This window comes from Macaca mulatta, chromosome 2 (genome assembly GCF_049350105.2).
Source record: "Macaca mulatta isolate MMU2019108-1 chromosome 2, T2T-MMU8v2.0, whole genome shotgun sequence".
Lineage (NCBI taxonomy): Eukaryota > Metazoa > Chordata > Mammalia > Primates > Cercopithecidae > Macaca > Macaca mulatta.
In genome coordinates, this window is record NC_133407.1 from 176,253,779 (window position 1) to 176,277,544 (window position 23,766).

The window sequence follows — 23,766 nt, forward strand, 5'->3', positions numbered from 1 at the left end:
AGTTGAAGTTTTGTCTCCATCAGAGTAGGGGTCAGATTCTGTAATAACATCTTTCCAAGATTTGCAAGAAACTCTTGACCCAAAACCTCCCTTTAGACTTACTGAGAACTCATTCTCATCACTTGCATTATCATCATTATCAATGACTTAATTATTATCTTTGGCATTAAAGATGGACCTTAAGAAAAATGATAAGATAAAAAGTTAAGTAGCCAACTGAAACTTTTGAAAAGTGTAAAACAGTAGTCAATATTTAACATTTATTGAGTGTCTAGTATGTGGCAGGCAGTGTCCTAAAAACTTCAGTGTTTTAACAATAATGTGATGCCAAGATTGTTTTTGAAATTTTCAGATGAGAAAATTGAGGCACAGAGAGGATATATATTAGGCCCAAAGTTATCTAGCTAGTGACGTTGTGATGTTAGTCCATGAGACCTGGCTCCAGAGTCAATGTTCCTAACCATTACACCACGTTGGCTTCTAATTAAGAGGACTATACTCAGAAGATTATATTTTCCTCCCATTTCTGCATTTTAGAATATTTTCTCTGAGATATAGGTGATTATTTCTAATATTTGTTTCGAAATACAAATCAATGCTATATAAAAAGTAACACTGGCCAAAAACCTATAATTAAAGTAGGAAGGCCAGGTTTCAAAAACACATAGACAGTGATATGTAAGAAGAACTTGAATCATTCCCTAATCTCTCTTTATAAGGAGTCTAACACCTTGGGGTGTGGTGAAGGATGAGGTCAGAGCTGGACATATCATTGTTAGGTGCCACTTTTACCCTTTTCAATTGTGGGCCTGTGGCCTGGTCAGTTATTCCACCTGAACCTGAGGATAGGAAATAGTTTCCATGGACTAATCAACAGCCACATTTGTTTGAACTAACGATATGAAACTGGTCAATACTGACTGATAAAACTTTTCCATCTATGACCTGACTCTTGATTATCATAATACAAATCTGAATTCTACATGGTACCCTGAAGCTCAGAAAGAGTCATTGTCCAGTCCAAAATAACAAATTTATTTTGGGTGTAGAGGGGTGATTGAGGCCCTGGAAAAATCTACCTCAGTAAGAATTTAATACTTATTACCCCTATCTATTTATCTTAACTTCTCCTTTAGAAGGAAAGTAAGGTCCTAATCTACACCACTGTCTATTGGCCTTTGTCACTGTATCCCAGTAGGCAAATAGTGTTCTTATTGCACTATATCCAACTCATCTTTTTAACACTATCCAGCTTTTTTTGTCCGTGTAATATTTTATATAGTAAATGATGTTTTTCTACTGATAGAACATTTTTCTTCCCTTTCATCTCCTTTGACATCCCCTCCCACTTCCTAATTCAAGCAACTAGGTTCTTTGAGCTCATCGCCTCAGGGGAAGGACATGACAAGGTGGAAAGAGAAACCAAAAATATCTTCCTGGTTTTGGTCTAAAAAACCCTACGGTTCCTTGGGGAAACATCACAAGTAAAAGCAGCGCTTTCTTCCCATGACTCCTCAAAGGAAAAACATCTTCCTAAATCTATATTGGAGAGGCAGAGAGACTGAAGAAATGGGCAGAGAGGTTATAGCGATGAGAAGAAAATGGCTGGACCAGAAAGGGCCAATGCAGCCAGGAATGAGGACTGTCTCAGGGGAGGACCACTGTGAGAGACATTGTCAAGTGTCCAAGGGCTTTTGGAGAGTGAGGTCAGTGTCCTTGCACCCAGGGACTCTGCTAGTTGCCTTTCCCATTGGAGCCCAGTGAGGACTTCCCTTGGCCATGCTAGGACTTTGCCTGCTGACTGTCCAGCAGGAGTGCTATTGCCTATCCCTGTGCAAGCCTTTGCTGAAACCCAGCTTCTGTCCAATTCACTTCATGAAGAAGTCCCTCCTTCCCCCAGTTTTCAGCACCCACAGAAGAGTGGATCTTGAAAACTTAGATCAGGTTAGTGGATGAAAAGTCTGAATGAAACCAGCTCCAGGTCCCTGGTCCCCAACACCCCACAAGGGGGAATACTATAAGGCGTATACTTATGTTAACTTTTAAAATTAAAAAAAAATTAAGTAATAAAATAAATAATAAATAAAAAGTAGATGCCTTACTTTATAATGCTATGACTTTGATTCTCCTTTTTTTCTCTATCTCTTCACTTCTGTGGATGTTTATTTTCAATCTTTGCTCCTTTTTCTCTGTGCATTCTTTAAATCTTAATGTAACCAGGTATCTTTTTCATTCTTTTTCTCTTTTTAATTTACACACCTTTTGGGGGGAGTGAGCTCATCCACTCTCATGTCTTTGACTATCATTAATATTGCAAATATTCTCAAATCTGTTTTACTAGCCTCGATCCCTGTCTAAACTCCAGACCCACATATCAAAGTGTCCAATGAGCAGCTCCTCTTTGATGTACCACAGACATTTCACACTCAGAAGATAAGAATACCTACAGTTGAACTCATCAGATTTCTCCACTCCCAGCTTACTCCTCCTGTGTCTTGAAGAGTGAGACTGCTCATCCCTTTCCAGGCTTTGGCTTGGACAATAGAGATGTAGGGTGTCAGAGAAATGGAGGGAGCACCCCCTACTTGGGGCTTTTTGCCTTTCTGTGCATGTGGAACTCAGGAAGAAGATATCTTACAGGCCACCCCACACCAAACTGGGAGTGACTGCATCAAAACATACTCAAAAGCTCAGCAAGGTGGCCTGAAGAAATTCCACAACTGAAATTTCCCAAGCCACTCTCGATTCCTCAGCTGTGGCTAGGACCTAGGTATTTTCTCATATCCTTGATGGGGAACCTAGAATCCCCTGAGAGACTGGCTGGAGGGCTTGCCAGTGTGCAGTGGGGTTGTTGCTGTGGAGGAGGGGCTAAAGTGGCTTGAGACAAGGGCTGCAGGGTTGACAACCTAAGCTGTGCCCCTGTAAGGTTTAGAGCCAGCCCTGTGTGTGCGTACGTGTGTGTGTGAAATATTACACTAGAGAGGGCAGAGATGGGGCTGAAAGATATAGGAGGAGGTAGCAGAGGACACAATATGGATTAGAGGACCTTTCAGCCCCTGCTGTCTGGAGATTACATGAGCCACACACCTCCCCGTACTCTATATTCAAAATGACATTTTAGGGACAAGAAGGGGTACAGCAGAAATCTGAAAGACATAAAGCTGAGTCATCCGAAGGAGATTTTTAAGCCAGTTGGATAGGGAAATAAAATGTTGGAAGATTGAATGTTTAAAATGAGTGAAGATAATTTAACCAGAAAATCAAAATACTATAAAATAACAAGTTTAAATTGCTGCCATTACTTAGCAGAATGGTGGTTTAAGAGAAAGATTAGGCATGTTTTAGGGATTAAAGAAACCACATATTATTTGCATATCTGAGTATCCCTTGGGTATGGTAGTAGTAAGTTTTTTTGTTTGCTTCATTAAAATCACCCCTTATATCAAAACACAAGACTTCTGCTTTCTTTTTCTTGTTTTCCACTCCCATCTCTCATCCAAAATAATCTTTCTGCTCAGTCTTGTCCACATCCCATATCTCCTGGTCTGAAGGGGAAAGAGAGGAAGTTTTTTTTGTTGTTGTTGTATGCAAGGGGCCCACCCTGGACTTTGTTCCAGACCCCAATTTGCCTGAGGTTTATTTATTTATTTTTTTTCCTCTTTACGTTTTACCGTTTCTGAAGACAGGAAAACTCTTACAGTCGGAGTTCCCAAGCAGAGGAGAGTGTTGTGGAGTTGTGGTAGTTGCTATTTGTTGAGTATATGTGAACTAAGATGTGTATCAGAGTATCTCTTCATTCTATTGTCACTTCTAGTTGAGCTTTGTGCGTTGATAACAAGTTGTTCAATTTAAATTTAATTTGGATCCCCATTTTTTTTGCTTAGAATTTTTGCAAAAAGATGTCTTTATGATATAGCACTGAAATGGAAATAAATTCTATACATAGGTGATTACCTGTCATACATAAGGTAATGGCATTTAAGAGTGTCGAACTTGCCAAGTCTTTTACATCAGATCATAGACTTTTCAAAGGAGGAAGAAGTTGGTGTGGTTAATTTGCAATTATATAGGTCCTTTATTCAGTTATGGAATATCAAAATGTTAAAAGTTGCCAGCTAACTTGTCTTTTGTTTGTTTGTTTGTTTGAGACAGAGTCTCACTCTTGCCCAGGCTGGAGTGCAGTGGCATGATCTTGGCTCATTGCAATTTCTGCCTCCCAGGCTCAAGCGATTAGATTATCATGCCTCAGCCTCCTGAGTAGCTGGGATTACAGGCATGCGCCACCACACCCACTAATTTTTGTATTTTTAGTAGAGATGGGGTTTCGCCATGTTGACCAGGCTGGTCTGGAACTCCTGACCTCAAGTAATCTGCCTGCCTCGGCCTCCCAAAGTGCTGGGATTACAGGTGTGAGCCACCGTGCCCGGCCATCCAGCTAACTTTTAAGAGAAGCTGTTTGACCTATAATAGGTAATTTAATCATGCAAAAAAACAAAACTGAGTTTAACCAAATAGGAAATGCAGAGGAAGAAATTCTAATATAATTTGATATGGTTTGAAATTTACTGTCAATCTTAAAAGAAGTCAAGACCACAGGCACTGGTGAGAAGCTAAATACAACTGCCAAATGACTGAAAGTGATTTAGAAGGATCTCTATACTCTTTCTATTTATCAAGAAGATTTGAATGCAAATTCTGATTTAGGTATTGAGAAGAAAGAGTTTAGATGGATAAATGAATGATATTTTTAATTAGTTTTAAAGTAAATGTGACATTTAGGGTAGTGCTTCTATTTTTCCCTTGAAAGCTCTTATAAAATGGATGGTGTGTCTTGTAACCAATGACCTCTTAGACTCCAGAAAATGTGGAAGTTACGTCTTGTTTCTGCTTTCCAAATAATCTCTGCATACTCCCTACCTCTCGTCATGTAATCCAGCTATACTGAACAATTTTTACCTTTGTAAATAGACTATGCCTTCTCAACTTTTTTGTACCTAATACACATCTTCTGCTTAGACTGATTTTTCCTTTTCCTCATCCTCAAATGCAATTTTCCTGGCTCACTCCTACTCACACTTCAAGACTCAGCTCAGACATCACTTCTTTAAAAAATCCTCCCTGACTGTGCACCACCTCCATATTGCATCCTGTGCTTATCTCTGGCACTGCACTTACAGTGCAATCTTATATTTTCACTTGCATCGATTTAACAACACACAAACAAAAGCAAACATATTTTTCATGCAGCATGGCCCCTAAATGAAAGCCAAATTCTTCATCTGGTGCTTAACTGGAGAAACTATGATCCATTTCCATACTGGGGGTGTGTGATCACACTGTGTGTGGTTGATTTGCTGAGCTATTACAGTTTGTTGTATACAGTTGCAAGGCTCAGTTTGGAAGAAAAAAAAAAAAACAGAACTCATTCTATCTATTTTAAGCATGATGAATTATAATACAAAGAATCAGGCCTATATACATTCATCAGAATGCTAGAGGTTTAAGGCTGAATGTGTCCAGGATAAGTTCCAGAGATAGCAGTGCTGCTGCCTCTGTCAAAACAGGGAGGCCGACTTAAGAGTCCACTACTGACCTGTTTGGTTTTGAGTTCAAAAGCATGGTGTCATAGCTGTCATTCAGGGACCAGGACACCACTACTATCCCCACTGTACCTACCTCTGGATGCCCACAGAGCTGAAGACCAGACATTGGGACACAGTTGGAGAAAACCCAGAGTCTCCAGGACTGTGCCTCTGAGCAGCAAGCAGCAGGAAGATAGACTTTCCCTCACTTGTGGATTCAACCTTATGCAACAGAAACCTGGCAGCAAGGGATTCTGGGCAAGGTAGTTTTATCAGTCCAACTGGTGCAGGTCAGGAAGGCACTCTAGGAAGATGACTTGGATGCTGAATACTAATTTACTATATCCACCATAGCAAGGTGTACTGTGAATTTCGAGCAAGGGTAGGACCGTTATTGGTTAATTTTGATTCCTCCTTAAAACCTACACCTCACATAACTGCAAATCCACAATACATTCTAAGACTTTTGGGCTTTTTGTCCCTTTATAGGCTTTCAGCTCCTAACACAAACTGTGTTGTACTCATATTTGAAACATCGTGCCTAGTATTGTGTCTGGTCAAATGAATGAATGAATAAATATATGAGTCAAGAAATCAGTAAATGATTGAAAACCTGTGTCCTTTTGCACTTTTGAATTGAGAAATTCATTTGACTTTTTCCAATTCAGTGGCTCTCGACCAGGGACAATTTTGCCCACTTACCCTCCCACCCCACCCTGGTACATTTGGCAATGTATGGGAAGCACTTTTGAGTGTTACTATTTGGGGATTGGTGGGTGGGTTTACTGTTGGCACGTACTGGGCAGAGACTTGGGATGCTCTTAAATATCCTACATTGCACAGGATTGCTTCCTGTAACAAAAAATTATCCAGCACAAAATATCAGTAGTGCTGCGGTTAAGAAATCTGCTCTAATTACTTCTTCCTCTTACTTTTTGTCTGCCATAATATTCTTATGCCGATAGATCAGAACCCTTGAGAATTTGGGCTTTCTCAGAATTCAAGTCTTCATTAGTCTTTGTTCTCTTTCGGGGGTTTTCCTCCCATAGTCGCTGATTATATGTTAACCATTCTATTCCCACATATATTCATAATGGACCTCAGAGGCACAGAGTGGCCTTTAGGTCCTTGTATTAAAACATTACTAGAGAAAATTTTTGGAGTGTCACTCTTCAACTTCTTTTCTTACTTAATCTCACAGCTCTAGATTTACTAGTAACATTTCGTTCAATTTAGAAAATACCTCAAGAAAGTGAGAGAGGTTATTCTATATTTTGAACCTTGATGGGCACCAATTGTACAGAATTGGTTGATTTTTGATTTTTTATCTTTTATCTTTTTTTTCTTTTTTTAAATACCTGACAATTGACTGGCTAGTAGTCTTCGAGAAAAATGAAATGCTGTTCCTAAAATGGACTTCTTAGAAAAATCCAGAACTTCTTTTAGATTTTAGAAATTTATTCCTTTTCATAATTAACTACTTCTAAAGTACAAATATGTCATAATCGAATAATGATCACAATTAAAACGTAAGTAGTCATAGTTAAATAAAGTATGTCTATGAACAGAACAGAAAGTCAATATAAATCTTAAAGATGGAAGTCTATAAAATTCAGCTTACACATCCAACAAATCTTATTGAGCTTTACCATTCCTCTCTGCTAACCATTGAGAATACCTTAGTGAGAAAATTATTCCCAGTCTCTACCCTCATGGAGCTTACATTATTTAGTTAGTCTTCCTACTGGATAATCACACAAGTAGGATTTAATTACTAAGGCGACAAGTTCTATAATTGAAAAATCACAGGGTGGCATGAAAGTAAATAGGGAACCTAATGTATTTCTAATCTAATCAGGAGAATTTTTTTTTTTAAAACGAAAATAGTAATTAAACTCATACCTGAAAGATGAGTGAGAGTTAGCTGTGCACAGTGTGGAGCAAACAGCGTTCCTGGCAGAGGCACATGTAATGGCTGGAGGCAAGAAAGAGCTTGTTTTTCTCAGGAAATACAAAGGATTTTGGATTTAATACTTAGTACTGAGGAGCCACTACATGGTTTTAGCAGAGGCATGATTTGATTAGATTTACATTTTAAACAATTACTCTCACTGCCATGTGAAAAATGGGATTGAGGCAAGGAAAAGTGGGTTAGAGATAACTAGCCAGAAAGTAATTGGAGTAGTCTGGTTGAGACAAGATGGTGACATTAACTGGAAAACAGATAGATTTAGAAGGTGGGGTAAACTAAATTTGGTGGCTGACTTTTTGGGGGTAGATAGCGAAGGGAGATATCGGTTATGGTTGGATCACAAGCTTCTGCCTGGAGCATCTGGGAGGATGTGGGTACCACTTATTATGATAGGGAACTCTAGAGGAGAAGCAGTTTTCGGGCAAGTTGGTTAAATATAATACATTTATTTTGGGGCATGCTGTATTTGAAACTCTTCTAACACATCCAAGTATCCAAAATGGAAATACTATAAACATTTGGGCCTATAAGTCTCTCACTCAGAAGAGTAGTCTAGGCTGGAGATATAATTTTGAAAACCACTGACTTTAGATAATGTTTGAAGATGTGAGAATAGATAAGATCACCTTATCTCATAAGATATGAGAGATGATGTTTGAAAATATGAGAGAGAAGAAGGTCCGAGGCTGAGTCATGATAAAAGGTCTGCATGAAAAGTTTGGGTAGAGGAGAAGTCTCCAAAGAGGCCTAATGATAAATCAGGGAAAACAACAGAAGTAAACAGACATGGAAAAACAGAGAGCAAGGAAAGAGACTATTACTAGCAGGAAGGAGTGGAAATCTGTTACAAAGGATGCTGAGAGGTTAAGTAGGAAAGACATGAATATTTTCACTGACTTGGCAACATGCACATCATTAATGACTTCATGCTAGAAACTGAGAGGTAAGAACAGAAGTCAGTTTGGAGTGGGCTGAGAAGTCAGTAGTAGAAGGAAGTAGAAATTGAAGTTATAGCTATAGCTCTATATTTTGTTACTGGGAGAGTGGATAAGATTTTAGTTGGAAATCTGTAGTTCGGTAAAATTTGTATATATATGTTTTAATATAGGAGAGACAATAGTATGTATAGATGATAATGAAAAGTATCTAGTAGAGAAAGAGAGGTTGAAGTTATATAGGGGACAATGGGTGTTGTCTAGAGGAGAAAATTTCTGAGAAAGTGGGAGGAGATGGGATTAATAGCACATATCAAGAGATTTTCCTATGATAGAAAAACACTTTCATTTAGTAACAGAGGAAATAAAGAGTTAGTAACTGTGAAGTTTAGAATATTCATTTAAGGCCTGGTGGTGGCTCATGCCTGTAATCCTGGCACTTTGGGAGGCTGAGGTGGGTGGATCACTTGAGCTTAGGAGTTTGAGACCAGCCTGGTCGACATGGTGAAAGTCTATCTCTACTAAAAATAAAAAATTTAGCTGGGTGTGGTGGTACATGCCTGTAATCCCAGCTACTCAGGGGGCTGAGGCAGGAGAATCGCTTGAACCCAGGAGGTGGAGGTCGCAGTGAGCTGAGATTGTACCACTGCACTCTAGCCTAGGTGACAGAGACTCCATCTCAAAAAATATATATATTTTGTGAATATATTATATATGAATATATATTTTTATATATTTATGAATAGATTATATATGAATATATATTTATATATTTATGAATATATTATATATGAGTATATATATTCATTTAAATGTGATTCTCCTCTAGAATGAATGATCTTAGTGATCTGAGATTGTTTGCACATATACCTCCAGAGCTTGAAACTAATGTCCACATTCTTGGGAGTTAAAATGTAGAGGGGTATGTGCGGATGCCTTCCGTAAATACTAACCAAGTATTCAGTAGACAAGTTGCCATAACCCTATTTGAAGTGGATTGGCATATATGTTACTGCATTGGCCTGGGGATTGGGAGAGCTAAAGTGGCCATGTATGTAGTACTTACTGGTGTAGTATTTATACATGGTGCTGCTCTCACACTGCTGCACTCACTTTTCACACCCAGTTTCACAAGGCAATTTGGCTTAGGACTCTAAGCAAACAACCAAAATAAAAGTTGATGGGCTCCAAATAACCATAAGAATACTGACGTGCTTGTAGACTTCAACAGGACCGAATAAGACTGTGAGGTCAGTTTCTCACCCATGTTCTGGGCAGCACAAAAATAGAAAGATTCGCTAAACCCCTACGACGCAGAGGCAGTTTTGGCTGTGATCATGGCAATGGCAATACATTGGTAAGAATTATGTTTGGCTGCAAGAAACAAAAAACCCAACTACATTGGGTTTTATGATAGGAGTTAAATAATAGGAGTTTCTTTTCTCACATCATAATAAGTCCTGAAGTACAGGTTGCTGGTGTCATTTCAGTGGCTCAGTGAGGTCAACGTGAGCATCTTTGTGCTTCTGTTGTCTCCTTATGCTCACAAGTAAGTGCTGAAATTATAGCTGTTACTTCTGCTTTTGAGGCATGAAGAAGAAACTTGGAAGTGCTTACCAGTTGCAGGTGTCCCTTTTTAATCAAAGAGGCAAGCTTCCCCTGAATTCCCTCCGGTGAATCTCTGCTTACATCTGGGCTGGGAGGGTAAAAGGAAGCTAAGAAAGTATATATCTGACTCTATAGCCCCTGTGGTTGGAGGCATCATGATAGAAGAGGGTTGGAAATAGCTTTGGGTAGCCCAAGCAACAGTGTCACTTAACAACAGGAGCCACAGGATACCCAGGGGGAGACAGTAGTTCTCAAGGAGAGAAAAGCATTGAACCGCTTGGTAGTGTCAATGGCAAGCCATTGCCAGGGCCCAGGCAGAGGGGGCAAGAGTAACCCCATAAAAATAGCTCTAAAGAGGTTGAAGACACCAGGTGGCATCTGCAAAAGCAAAAAGAAGAATTTGCAGGGAGACAAAAGCTCTGCAGGCTTCTACCCTATTCTCTAGGAAGCTCGGGATAGCTAATCATATCTATATTACTTACCAACATATTACCAAGAACTTAGCATGGTGACTGGTATATAGTAGATTCTCAATTATTGTTACATTAATTAATGAATAAATGAATCATCTAAGAAAATGGTGAGAATGGAAACAATCAATGGAGTGAAGATATCTCCCATTCCTATGGAATAGAGAAAATACTTGCAAACCAAGCATCTGATAAAAGGTAATTTCCAAAATATGTGAAGAACTCAAACAACTCAATAGCAAGAAAATAGATAACCTGAATAAACAAATTGGCAAAGGACCTGAATAGGCATTTCACAAAAGAAGACATACAGATGGCAAACAGGTGTATGAAAAAGTGTTCAACATTGCTAACCACCTGGTAAATGCAAAATTAAATGAGATATCATCTTATACCTGTTAAAATGGCTGTTGTCAAAAAGACAAACTATAAATGTTGGCAAGGATGGGGAGAAAAGAGAAGCTTATGGGTAGGAAGATAAATTAGGGCAGGCATTATGGAAAATAGTATGGAAGTTCTGCAAAAAATAAAAAACAAAACTACCATGAGAAAATGTGATTCAAAATAATTTAGAGTAAATTTCAAATGTCTTACTGCAACAAAATGATAAGCAGGTGAGATGGTGGATATGTCAATTAGCTTAATTTAATATTCCACATTGTATACTGTGATGGTTAGTGTTAGATGTCAACTTGATTGGATTGAGGAATGCCTGGATGTCTGGTGAAGTATTGTTTCTGAGTGTCTGTGAGGGTGTTGCCAGAGGAGACTGACATTTGAGACGGTGAACAAGGAGATGAAGACCCATCTTCAGTGTGGGGGGGCACCCACAAAGTAGGCAGGAGAAGGTGGGATAAGTTTGTTTGCTGAGTTTCTTCTTCCTGTGTGGTATGCTTGCTTCTGCTCCTCTCACCCTTGGACCTCAGACTTCAGATCCTTCAGCCTTTGGACCCTGGGACTTGCACCAGTGGTTTCCTTGGGGCTCACAGGCCTTGGGCTGCAGACTGAAGACTGCATTCTCAGCTTCCCCAATTTTGAGGCCTTTGGACTTGGACTGAGCCACTACCAGCTTCTCTCTTTCCCCAACTTGCACACAGCCTATCAAGGGACTTCACCTTGTAACAGTGTGAGCCAATTCTCTCTAATTAATTCCCTTTTATATATACACATGTTCTATTGGTTCTGTCCCTCTGGAGAACCCTAACACATATACATATATCAAAACCCTATATTGTACCCCAGCTGTATATAATTATGATTTGTCAATTAAAATAATATTATTTATTTATTTATCTATTTTGAGATGGAACCTCACTTTATTGCCCAGCCTGGAATGCAGTGGAGTGATCTGAGCTTACTGCAACCGCTGCCTTCCAGGTTCAAGCAATTCTCCTGCCTCAGCCTCCCGAGTAGCTGGGATTACAGGTGTGTGCCAGCATGCCTGGCTAATTTTTGTATGTTTAATAGAGATGGGGTTTCACCATGTTGGTCAGGCTGGTCTCGAATTCCTGAACTCAGGTGATCTGCCTGCCTTGGCCTCCCAAAGTGCTGGGATTATAGCCGTGAGCCACTGTGCCTGGCCAAAGTAATATTAATTTTTTAAAAAGAACATGGGGAGATAAATCCAAGATGATAGTAGTGGGAAACTATTGCCTCCTTGCTTAATTTGGGATTTATTTCATGGAGTTGGGGCTGATTTGGCAGATTAAAATGGTTAATTTTCAGATGGGAAGGAGGACATATCCTCTTCATGTTCTTTCCTAATATATGTCCTGGAAATAAGCCTGTTTAAAAGAAACACATAGAATTGAGGAGTTTGGGATGGAGATGCGTTTCAGGGCTTTGCCAACTGGGACCCCGACCCACTGCAGGGACTGCAGAAGAACAAGCTGAGGCAGGGAATCCGGAGTAGCCCAGTGCATCATGTCCGTGCATGTCTTTCTTGTCCTTCAAAATATTCTGCACTTGCAGTTAATAAGGGACCGGAATACTTGGCTGGGGAAATTTCACTCCTGATTAAAAATTCCATTTGTCTGTAAGATGAGTTTGTTTTAATAAAGTGAAAGAGAAATGAGTTTGAGACTACCTAGTTCTTTGCCTCATTTAGATGAGTCAGAGTGAATTGAATCTTTATAATTTTTTCAGTCTTCTTTAGACTGCCTAGTCACGTAGTATTCTCAGAGTTATACATACTTAAAATTGATTTTGTAATTGTGGAAGTTCAAAACCTAATAAGTTTTTGTTTTAAACCAAGAGTTTAAAACAAACTAGGCAAGCAATCTCATCTCAAATCCAGAAATCTCAGATCTCAGATCCTAGGGAGCTAGGCAAGCAATCTCGTCTCAGATCCAGAAATTTCCAAAAATCTGAAATTTCTGTCTAATTATTTGTTTATGCTCTTCTTGACTTCCTTACATTTCATTGTTGCAGGTGACAGACTCAGTGTTCCTTCAAAACATGCTTATTCTAAAACCCATTTTCAGTGAATTGAAAAACAACCAAAAATACCCCTATCTCTCCTTAGAAATGAAAACAAATTAATTTGCTTGAAACCACAAAGGGACCAGAATATAAGAGCAAATAAAGATAAGAAAATTGGATTAAAATCCTTTTGCATATATTTTCTCAGGGTGGATAACTTTTTTTTTTTTTTTTTGCAATTGAGAAGCTATAGGAAAAATAATAAGTAAAAGCAATTATAGCTAAAGTTACTTCCCTAGCTAAATTATAACTTGTTCTATTCACTTGCTTTTGAAATTCAGACCAAGGAACATTCCATTGTCTTTATTACACAAAACACATTCTACGAATAAAATTTTATTCTGTATTACCATTGGTTCTATGGGAAAAAAGTAAGAATTGAAGTTAAAAAAAAAAAAAAAAAAAGGCGTGACCCCAAAAATGGAGGAAGTAGTGCGTATTTGAGAAATGTCTCGGGGGAATCCTCTGAAGAATGAGTCAGAATGGAGATACAGTCTAGGATCAGATGGGTACATTGAAGCAGCAATACCAAGAGGACAGTCAGAAGGTGAAGCATGATTGCCAGCCTGAGTTGGACACAGAAATCAGGACCTAGGAAGTGGGATTTGGGAAACGGATGTAGCTGTAAACAACCACAAGAGGAAGCTGGAGCAGGAAGCAGGGATAACAGGAGGTAGAATCAGGAAGAATAGGGAAGGTAAACACTGAAACCGAATGGGGGAAAGTGACCTTCGCTGGCAAGTGACTATATGTGTGACCCCATGGGCTGCTGCACCATCCTGAGAAAAACTGAGGTGGAAGGAGGAAGAAGGGAGAGACAGAAACAGACAGACAGAGAAAGAGGGAGAAGTCCACTGGTGGAAATAGTAACACCTTATCAAAAACCCAGGAAAAGAGATAGGAAAAGAGAAATAATCCTGGTTTTTTTTAAAGAAGATGGCAAAAAGGAAGGGAAGACAGGCTGAGAGTGCTTTTCTAGTTTTTAGGTTTTACATTAATTGTATTAATACATGTTTCCTGTCAAACTCTGCTGTTCCCTTGAATGACAGCCTTCACAGTAAGTGATCATTGTCCTTTAAGACTCATATAAACTATATTATTCACAGCTCTTCAACTTTCTAAAAGTACATTAACATTTACAGGGACCATCTGAGTCTTCTATTACAAATATGTGTGTGTGGGTGCTTATTATCACTATTTTTTTCACCTGTAGCTATAGTAACTAGAACAATAGCACTGAAAATAGGTTAAAAAAATCGATCAAAGATTATAAATCTCTGGGATGTGTGTGTATCATACACACATATTTGATACCACATATACATATGTGTATGCATATATCTAAATCTACATACGAATGTGTGTGTATGTACATACATTGCCATATAATATTCACACCTCATCCCTGATCAAATGCTCAATAATAGAAGACCAGCCTGGCAAATTATGGGGTGAGAAAAGTCAAAGTTTCAAAGGTAATGGAACATGCCCTGTATGATCTGAAGAAAGGGGTTTGGTTGGATTGCAGTAATAGCAGATTTCTTGTCCTCGATCAATGCACTTTGATGCTTTATAAAACATTAGGGAGACTGCACAGAGGGAGAGAAGCACAGCTAAATTTTTCTTTGACTGCTAGGCCACTGCATTTCCCTGGTTATTTTCACTGATTTTTACTTAAGCTGTCAGAATCCAACGATTCAGTAAGGTCTAAAAATCACAACACCCACCATCTGTAGCCCTGGAATCTGGTTCACACCCCTATAGACTGGGTAACTTTAGGCAAGTCACTTCTGCCTCCGGATCTCAGGTTCCTCCTCAGTAAGTTGGACCAGTTTTCTGGTCCTCAAGTCTTTTTTCTGCCTCAACATACTGGACAGCAGCTGCCCTAGTAGTAGTAGTGGTAGAACTATATGGAACATTAATTGAGTATCTACTATGTGCCAGATGCTGAGCTAAGTGTTTTTCCTCATTTTTTTTCCATAGCACATAATTTTACATTATATTTTATGATCTCCAATTCAGAAATAAGAAAGTTGACTCAGAGGATTTAAGAAACTCAGCAAGGTCACCCACCTAGTGAGTAACAGCCCTCCTGAATTCTGGCCTATCCAATATCTGGGTGCTTGTTCTTAGTCCCTTCATTATGCTGGTCCTGTTGTCATGATTCTTAAATGGGGTACAGACAATGTCATGTCCCCCAACCCATAGATGTATCATGGTATTGGGAGGGATTACTCTGCAAACATCTGCTGGGAGATTTTTTAAAGACCCTTGGGGGTACCCCCACTTGAATATCACTGAACTAAGTAATCTTTAAGCTTATTTTCATAGTTAAATTTTTGTGACTTGGGATCCTGCTGTTGAGAAGGAAGAACATTTCTATTGCTACCACTCTCAACAAGATCGAATCTAGCAAAATCTGTTGTGTTTTGTTGTTCTATAACAGCCTGCATAAATTTGCCAGTCACGAGTTCCTCTTTGTCTCCTTCAATAACTCATTGTCTGCAGAGCAGCCTCTGATCAGAAACTTCATTAAGTCAGCTCTGATTTGTCTTCTGATCATACCTCTTAGACAACATATTGAAAATGCCAGCTGGGTCGTGATGGTGCTCCTCTAATTAGGCTGCCATAGGCATAATTTCATTAATATTGCTATAACAACAAATAATCATTTCACTGATGGCTGTGATCCAATTACAGCTTGTACATCAAGCAATTATTATCTTTATATATTTGGTAAATATAAGTCAACTGAGGGTCACTAAAAATGACAGCGGTATCCACATTTAGATTTTCTGATATCTGAAATACATGTCACACCTTCCATCAGGATATTGGCCGATGAGAACACCCTTTCTGAAGCGACTGACGTTAGGAATAAATCTTCAGAATCAGATGATCACCCGGCCACATTTTCATGCATTCTTTTCCTATGACAGCAGATGAGAGTGGGAGAGAAAGGTAGAATCTAAAAATAGGTGGGAAAAAAATTGATGGGATCTTTGACTAAAGCAAAACTTGGAAGAGTCCTGTTGAGAACCATTCCTGGAAGCTTGTGCAGATTCCTAGGGCTAAAATGTAACTAAGGGTAAAAAAAAAAAAAAAAAAAAAAAAAGGATGGTCATGTCATTAAATTACCTAAGGAAGCACTGCCTTTTTTTTGCCTTTTTTAGCATTTTCAGAGTGCATGGTGTAGTACCTTTGCTCTGCGTGGGAGGAGTGGCCTTGTTGTCTGTAGGGCTGCACTAGAACATTAGTTGTTTCTTAATCCTATTGAAGTGTTTTTCTTCTTCTTGTTCTTCCCCCACTCCACCTCTGCCTCTATCTGGGATGTGTCTCCCCAAACCCCACATCCTTGCATCTCAAGCTTTAGGTGAAAAGAATGGCATGGAAAAGGAGAAAGATGAGAGAACAGGCTCACATATCCTATTTTTGTCCCAAGAGCCCCACTAGTGCAACATTCCTTTACCTACATGTCCCATCTGCGCAACCATCACCCTGCTCCAGTAACTCCATCTGCCACTGCCATTGGAGTTTCATGTCCCTGACAAATAAAATTAGCCTCTAAATAGGTTGTATTCCAAAAAACAAATGAAGGAGCAAACCCCACAGTTTTTGCCTCTGTTTCATCATCTCCAGTATCGTTATCACCATTTACTGAGCCTGACTATGTGCCAAAAATTATGCTTTACATGCTTCAATTGTCTCCCTTGTATGCAGTCTTCAGTCCCTCATCACTGTAAAAGATGACGTTGGCCCCACTTCAGTCCTTATTCCCTGGACTAGGTTCTCAGCAGCCACATGGAGCCTTTGTCTCTTTCCTCACCCAAGAATTTCCACCTTGGCTTCCCATCCCTGGAGCACCTGTTTTGGCCCCCACTTGGTTGCTGTTCTTTGTTCCCTGTTCTCCATGGTGTCCTCCACTAGGGCCGTCAATCTATGAAATTTTCACTCCACTATCAGATAGAAGAGAGAATACGGAGCATGGGGGTGCTGGTCCAGCTGTCAGGGCTACCACTATTGCAGTTTTTTTCCTGAATACACTTTGGCATGGGAATATACAAAAACTTGGCTTTATAGTTTTATTAATGCCATTATCTCAGCTACATTGTAGTTCAGTCAGCTTTTACAGGTTGATCAAAAAATCCAACTCTAATACTATTTCTTTGTAGTATGCATTCTGAGTTTTAAAGGATTTACAAATAAAGTTTCACAGCATAATCCACTGATATGTTGGTGACAGTCCACATTTTGGAGGTGTGTAGAAGCATTTAGAAAAAAACTATATTTTTCTGTCTTGAATTAATCTTAAAACACTACTTTTAGGAAAGCGATATCTTTTTCTAAATGGGACTTGATTTGTGTCCCACAAAAAAGCTAAATTAAGTTTTAAATGAAGTGTGTAGTTTTCCAATCCAAATCTAAGCAACAGACCAAAATAATTGGCAACTGGAAATAACACCATTTGAAAGTATGTTTTTTCAGGACAGGACTGATGTCTTTGCATCTCTATTTGTTCACACCTAGCTCAGTTATTTCCTGGTATAGAGTCAAATTTCAATAAATGTTGGTGAATATTGTTTTTGAATGAACAGAATGCTGTTAGTCTCTGTGTTTATGCAAGCAAGTATTACACACTGAACTAAATTATTTATCCTAACTCAACCTCCCTTCCCTCCAGATCCTTTTCTTTGTTGCTTATTTATACAGCGTGGAATTAAAGGTTGGCGAACGACTGTTGTAGATGATGGAATATTGGTTGAGTGCCCAGACCAGGAGGAGAGCTTCACACCCCATCTTATTCTTATCACACTGTCTTTGGATGAGGGAGTCAAGATTTGGTTTGAAGCATTTGTATTTAGCCTGTCACTTTGTTCCCTATTTGTCTGGAGTCCTTTATGGCTGATGAAAGGAGGCAGGGTCCTGAATGGGAGCTGCTTGAGGCAGGGCCCATGTCCTGTTCATCTTCACACCCTCCATTAACATTTAGCCTATGGAGGGAAGGAAATGACCACCATATGTTAAGCACCTACGAAATCAGGCATTATTCTTGGCAGATTATACACATGATTTCATTTAATTAACACAAAAGTCTCATGACATAAATTGTTCTCAGTTCGGAGTTCAGAAAACTGAATACAAGGTTTAAGGAATTTGCCAAAATCACATCGTTATGAGGGTCATGATTGTACACCCAACTAGCATAGTGCCTGATACATAATATAAATGTTTAGTAAATAGACGTTCTAAAATCTGTTCTTCTTTGAATGTCTTTGCTCGTTTCACCACCGAGTGTTTCCTCCCCGGTAGATGTGTTTTATAGCAAAAACAATCATTTGAGATGTTTTGGTGAATGCACAATGACTTTCATGTTTGACTGATATACATTATAGACATTCATCTAATTATATTTATATACTTTTTTTTTTGTAGACACACAAGTAGAGAAGATAAACAGTTATTTGGAACCAAAACTCAGGATGTCCTGGGAGAGGCTAGATTAGGAATTCTTTGATTTGGTAGTCATGAAAGTGAAGTATCTATATTTTAACAGAATGATTAGTGGCAGAGGAATCATCTAAGAAAACTGAGAAGGCTCTGCCAGAGTGATGGGAAGAGAACTAGATGAGAAAGCATTGTTCTGGAAGACATGCTCCTATGAGCCATGGAGAGAAGAGGAGAGGCAAGGTGGGGACAGGGAGGGTGGGCCTCTCATTCAAAAAGATGATGGGAAATTGGCAGGAGACGAGGGTAACACAAGGATAAGGGAACCAGGTGAGTATTTTTGTAAGCGGAGTACGAAGAACTGATAGGTGGTGATTAAGATGGAGGGGAAAGGGGGTATAATTGATGAAGACTCTGCAAGGCACTGGTGAAGGAATGTGGGTTAGAGAAACGCCACTTCTCCAAGCCAGGAGGGATGGAGGTGGGCTGGTGAGAGGCAGGTGAACTTGAAAGCCAGGACTGGGGAAAAGTTATTTGCTCACATGCTGAGTTATGAGATAATTTATAATTTTAACAAGTCATGTGAGATCTTGTCTAGGTGACAATAAATAATTGACTCAAAAGCAAAATCCTCCCTTTGCTCACAGGGAACTCAATTCATTAACAGGACCAACAGAATCCTCTCTAGGGAAAGTGTGAGACCTTGAGAAAATCATGCAGAGTCACTGTCTCCCCTCTAACATTCTTATGTAGGTAAAGAAAACAGGTTGAAATGAAGATGGTGGGAATCTCTGAAGAGAAAAATTAGATCCATAAAAGGGTTGAAATAATAGCCCATCTGTACTTCATGTTATCTAATGCTCGATGGCTTTCACATCCCATGTTCCCTACTAGCCCCCGCCCTCTGCTCCTGTTTTTCCCTCTGCCAGCTGCATTGCCCTCTCCACCTCTTCCTCACCTTACTTCCTTACCACAAGACTCATCAAGCTTCTTTCTTCTCTCATACCAGCAGTACTTTCAGTATTGCTATTTGCTGCCCATTCCCATTTTTCATGCCTCAGAGTTCTTTGTGTACATTTTTTATTTATGCCATTTAATGTTCTACATTTACAGGACAGGGAATGTCTACCTTTTCTTGTATCCTCCATGATCCCTGATTGTTAGTGAACACTGAAAAAAATATTTACTCAGTTCATATAATGATTACGTTTTTACAGCTGATGGAACACACCTCATTGAAATTAAATAATAGAATTTGTACGAGTAAAATTTAGGAGTTAGGTTGAGTACTTTGGTCATCTGATCCTCAAGCATGTGCTCTTCTCGTAAACTATGTGCCTCTCTAGAAACATCAAGGGCTGTCAAACGGACATGTGAGGGGGAAAAGTGAAAGTCAGTGCTAATATGCAGAGGCTCAGATGACCCAGGCTTTTACCAGCTAGGGCATTTTTTTCTCTTCCAGAAGCTATTTGTGATGTCATTTGCCTGTGTCATGGCCTGCCTTCCCTAGATATTGTCCTAATGTGAGCATCACACCTAATATACTGAAGTAGAGTGCTGACTGTTCCTTACGGACATTTCTGATGGTAAATAAATACATAGAGATCGCTCGTGCCTTTAACAGAACAATACATTGTAAGCACAGTTATCTCATTTTTAAACAAATATTTAATAAATACCTTTGCTTTTATTAGGTATGTTGCATATTGACATATTTTATTTTTTAACTTTTATTTTAGTTTTGGGGTACATGCACAGGTTTGTTTTCCAGGTAAACTCAAGTCATTAGTACCTAGGTACTAAACCTAGTACTCAATAGTTATTTTTTTCTGCTTCTCTCCCTCCTCCCAACCTCCACTTTCAAGTAGGCACCAGTGTCAGTTGTTCCCTTCTTTGTGTCCATGATCTCCCATCTTTTAGCTTCCACTTGTGAGAACATGTGGTAGTTGGTTTTCTGTTCCTGCATTAGTTTGCTAAGGATAATGGCCTTCAGCTCCACCATGTTCCTGAAAAAGACATGATCTCATCCTTTTTTTTAATGGCTGTCTATAGTATTCCATGGTGTATATGTACCATATTTTCTTTATCTAATCTGTAATTGATGGGCATTTACGTTGATTCCCTGCATATTGACATATTCTAAAAGTTATTACGTACATATCTATAAATTTGTAAAGAAGGATCAAATAGAATATATTTGTCAATGAAAAAAATTGTGGTATGTAATTACTCCCAGATTAGCATCAGACAAAATTGTGTCTTAATTTTCGCTATACCCACCTTTAGGTCCTTTGTCCTCTTTCATTTGTTCTTAGCTAGCTACCGAAACCCCCCTTTCAAAGTATTGACTGCAAATAATTAGTAGTAGTACATTTGCCAGGAATATTTGTGGTTAAAACATGACCACAAAGGAAGGTAGATTTCATTCACTGGGTTAAGTGGTGCAAGAAACATTGTTTTACAGTTATTCTGCATGATATTCAGAAATTACAATGACAACCACCTGTTCTATCTAAAAATGAAGCTCTTCTTGGCTATATGCTTTAAACAAACAAACAAACAAACAAACAAACAAAAACCTTGTCATATAAGAGTTTACGGTATTATAGTGGTGAGATTTTAGTTCACAAACCCCTTCTTAGATTTTCCCTTTTCCCTTATATCAAACCTACAGGACATGGTATTTTTCTCCTTTCATGAAAATGTAAAAATTACCCAGTATCATATTGTCTTTCTCCTCTTATCTAATTGTTTGATAGAGAAGAAGCTGAAGTTGAAAGAAAAAGCCAATTTTTTTAATACGTTCCTTGCAATAACTTGGCCTTTCAATCCCTTTCACTTTTATAATGCTAACTTTAGTAGCCTTGACAATGGGTATCCTTCTCACTCTATACCACCTAAAGTCTGACTGGGCTCGGTGGCTAATGCCTGTAATCCCAGCTCTTTGGGAGGTCAAGGTGGGTGGCTCGCTTGCGGTCAGGGGTTTGAGACCAGCCTGGTCAACATGGTGAAACCCTGTCTCTACTAAAAATACAAAAATTAGCAGGGTGTGGTGGCGGGCACCTGTAATTCCAACTACTCGGGAGGCTGAGGTAGGAGAATCACTTGAACGCGGGAGGCGGAGGTTGCAGTGAGCCGAGATTGTGCCACTACACTCCAGCTGGGTGACAGAGTGAGACTCCATTTCAAAAATCAATAACAAAATGAAGTCTTGTCAGTAGAGTATGTTTCTGGTATCACAAATCTTATCCACAAAGGCCATGAGGACAAAGTGTATACAAAACTGACTTGGAGAACATCAAACATACTTCACATTGCCCTTGACTCTTTCATTCTTTGTTTCCAATTATCTATGAAAATGGACCCAGGATGAGTCCTCATGAATTGCCTTTGAGAAAACAAGAACATTGACAGAAAACAAATTACAACAGTTCAATTAGATCATGTGCCTTAACTTACTGTAGACAGAGAAATTCTGCAGATAGTGGGCCCAGAGTGAGCAAACTACCGAAGAATTCACAGCCACCACACCAATGTGTAAATGCTTGGAGCCTCCAGGTTACATTTATTTTGTACCAAGCAAAACAGAACATAACTCTATAGTCGAGTTACCTCTTCTTTTAAGGAACGAATAAAGCCGTAAATATTGTTGAACATGGAGAGACAGATTGTGGTCAAGCTCAAAATAAGCCCAGTGAATGGACAATATCTCTGGGTTATGACCTGGGGTTCTTCAGGGAGAATGGTTGGCCTAGAAAGAAGCCACTGGATGAATTCTTCTAACTTGGTAGCACTGAGGAAAAATGTCCATTTTCCTCCATGAACAAAAGTTAGCTTGATCCATGTACTGAAGTCTGGGTAAATGTAAATATTTGGCTTTGCTGTTTTAAAGTTCCTTGATGCATTTTGATGGTTACGTTTCTTCAGAGTTTTAATTTGGGGAGAAATTGTTATTTTCTCAAGATGGTCAGTGGACTTTGGATAACTGGGCACTTTCTCTGGTTCTGCTGAAGACATTTCCCTGTCTGTAGAGGCCAATGTGTTCTTCAGAGTTGCTGGTTGTATGAGTTTATAAAGCAGTTCTGTGATTTCTTCACCCCTTTCTCCCTCCGGAATCTCTAGACAATGTATCCTGGAGTAGGAATTCTGCTTTTCCAGTTCTGTCACCTTCTTCTTTAAGGCCTTGATGTCTTCTTTCATAGAGAGGATATCTTTAGTTGTTGTGCATTGTTTGTCTTCATTAACATTCATTCTGGTTTCCAGGACCTCCATCTGTTTTTGGTACAAGTCAGTCTTTTCATGGACTTTTGGTATCGCATGGACAATGTCAGTCATTTGGCTGAAAAGTTCAACTTGAGCAGTTTTAACATCTTGGAGCACTACTGTAAGATTCATTTTTCCGTCATAACTAACATCATCTTGATTACAATCATCAGATGTCACAGTTGGATATCTAGTTGAATCTTGGTGCCGAATCTTACATTTGTGGTAAACATTTTTAAAAGACTGTCTGACCTTGGAGACATTTGAAGTCCACATTTCCCTAGCAGCAGCTTTTACCCTTTTGGTGTGAAGTGTGTACATCTTTCATGGTGAAACAAGAGGCAAGGTGTTGGAAAACATAGAATCACAGGAAGAAATAATGTATGAATGAAATGGTCTTTCTCTTACTATTTGTTGGATGCCTTTCCTGATAACATCATAGAACACTCTGTGGAAATCATCAGCCACAGCAGTAGAATCTCTTAGGTGATTAGCTTCTTATAGAGCAGCCCAACTGGAGAGCTCTGTGAAATAATACTCAACTGCATGGAATCCTTCATATGGTAATCACTGACTTGCTGCTGATGTCACAATGACTGCTGACTTAGAAAAAACGCATTTAACTACAGCAGTTCTCAAAAGTTTGGTCATAGGGCTCTTTTTCAATCATAAAAATTGTTGAGCAGCCTTAGCAACATAGAAAACACCCGTTGCTACAAAACATTAAAAAATTAGCCAGCCATGGTGGTGCATGCCTGTAGTCTCAGCTACTTGGGAGGCTGAGGTGGGAGGATCACTTGAGCATGGGAGGGTGGAGGCTATAGTGTGCCATGATAGTACTACTGCACTCTAGTCTGGGTGACAGTGTGAGACTCCATCTCAAAAAAATAAAAATAAATAAAAATGAAAAATTATTGAGGATCACACAGATTTTGTTTATTTGGGTTATATCTACCTACATTTTATAGTAGATATTAAAATTAAGAAAGTCTTAGATATTTACTTATTAA

The 23,766-nt window shown here is 39.1% G+C and overlaps 1 protein-coding gene and 1 long non-coding RNA gene across 2 annotated transcripts; one reads left to right on the forward strand and one right to left on the reverse strand.

Moving 5' to 3' along the window:
* The first annotated feature begins 18,498 nt into the window (after nucleotides 1-18,498).
* On the forward strand, nucleotides 18,499-20,186 carry LOC106996751 (uncharacterized). The gene is made up of 2 exons (XR_001442785.2): nucleotides 18,499-18,736; nucleotides 19,956-20,186. It is a non-coding gene; the product is annotated as an uncharacterized LOC106996751 (long non-coding RNA).
* Nucleotides 20,187-22,029: 1,843 nt separating this feature from the next.
* On the reverse strand, nucleotides 22,030-23,228 carry CCDC54 (coiled-coil domain containing 54). The gene has a single exon (XM_001100208.4). It carries the CDS (start codon nucleotides 23,075-23,077, stop codon nucleotides 22,091-22,093), a length of 987 nt encoding a protein of 328 aa, XP_001100208.2. The 5' UTR covers nucleotides 23,078-23,228; the 3' UTR covers nucleotides 22,030-22,090.
* Nucleotides 23,229-23,766: the final 538 nt, after the last annotated feature.

Bases quoted from the DNA above. Each gene is read 5' to 3' on its own strand.
- CCDC54 (XM_001100208.4), bottom strand. From the start codon at position 23,077: ATGTACACACTTCACACCAAAAGGGTAAAAGCTGCTGCTAGGGAAATG.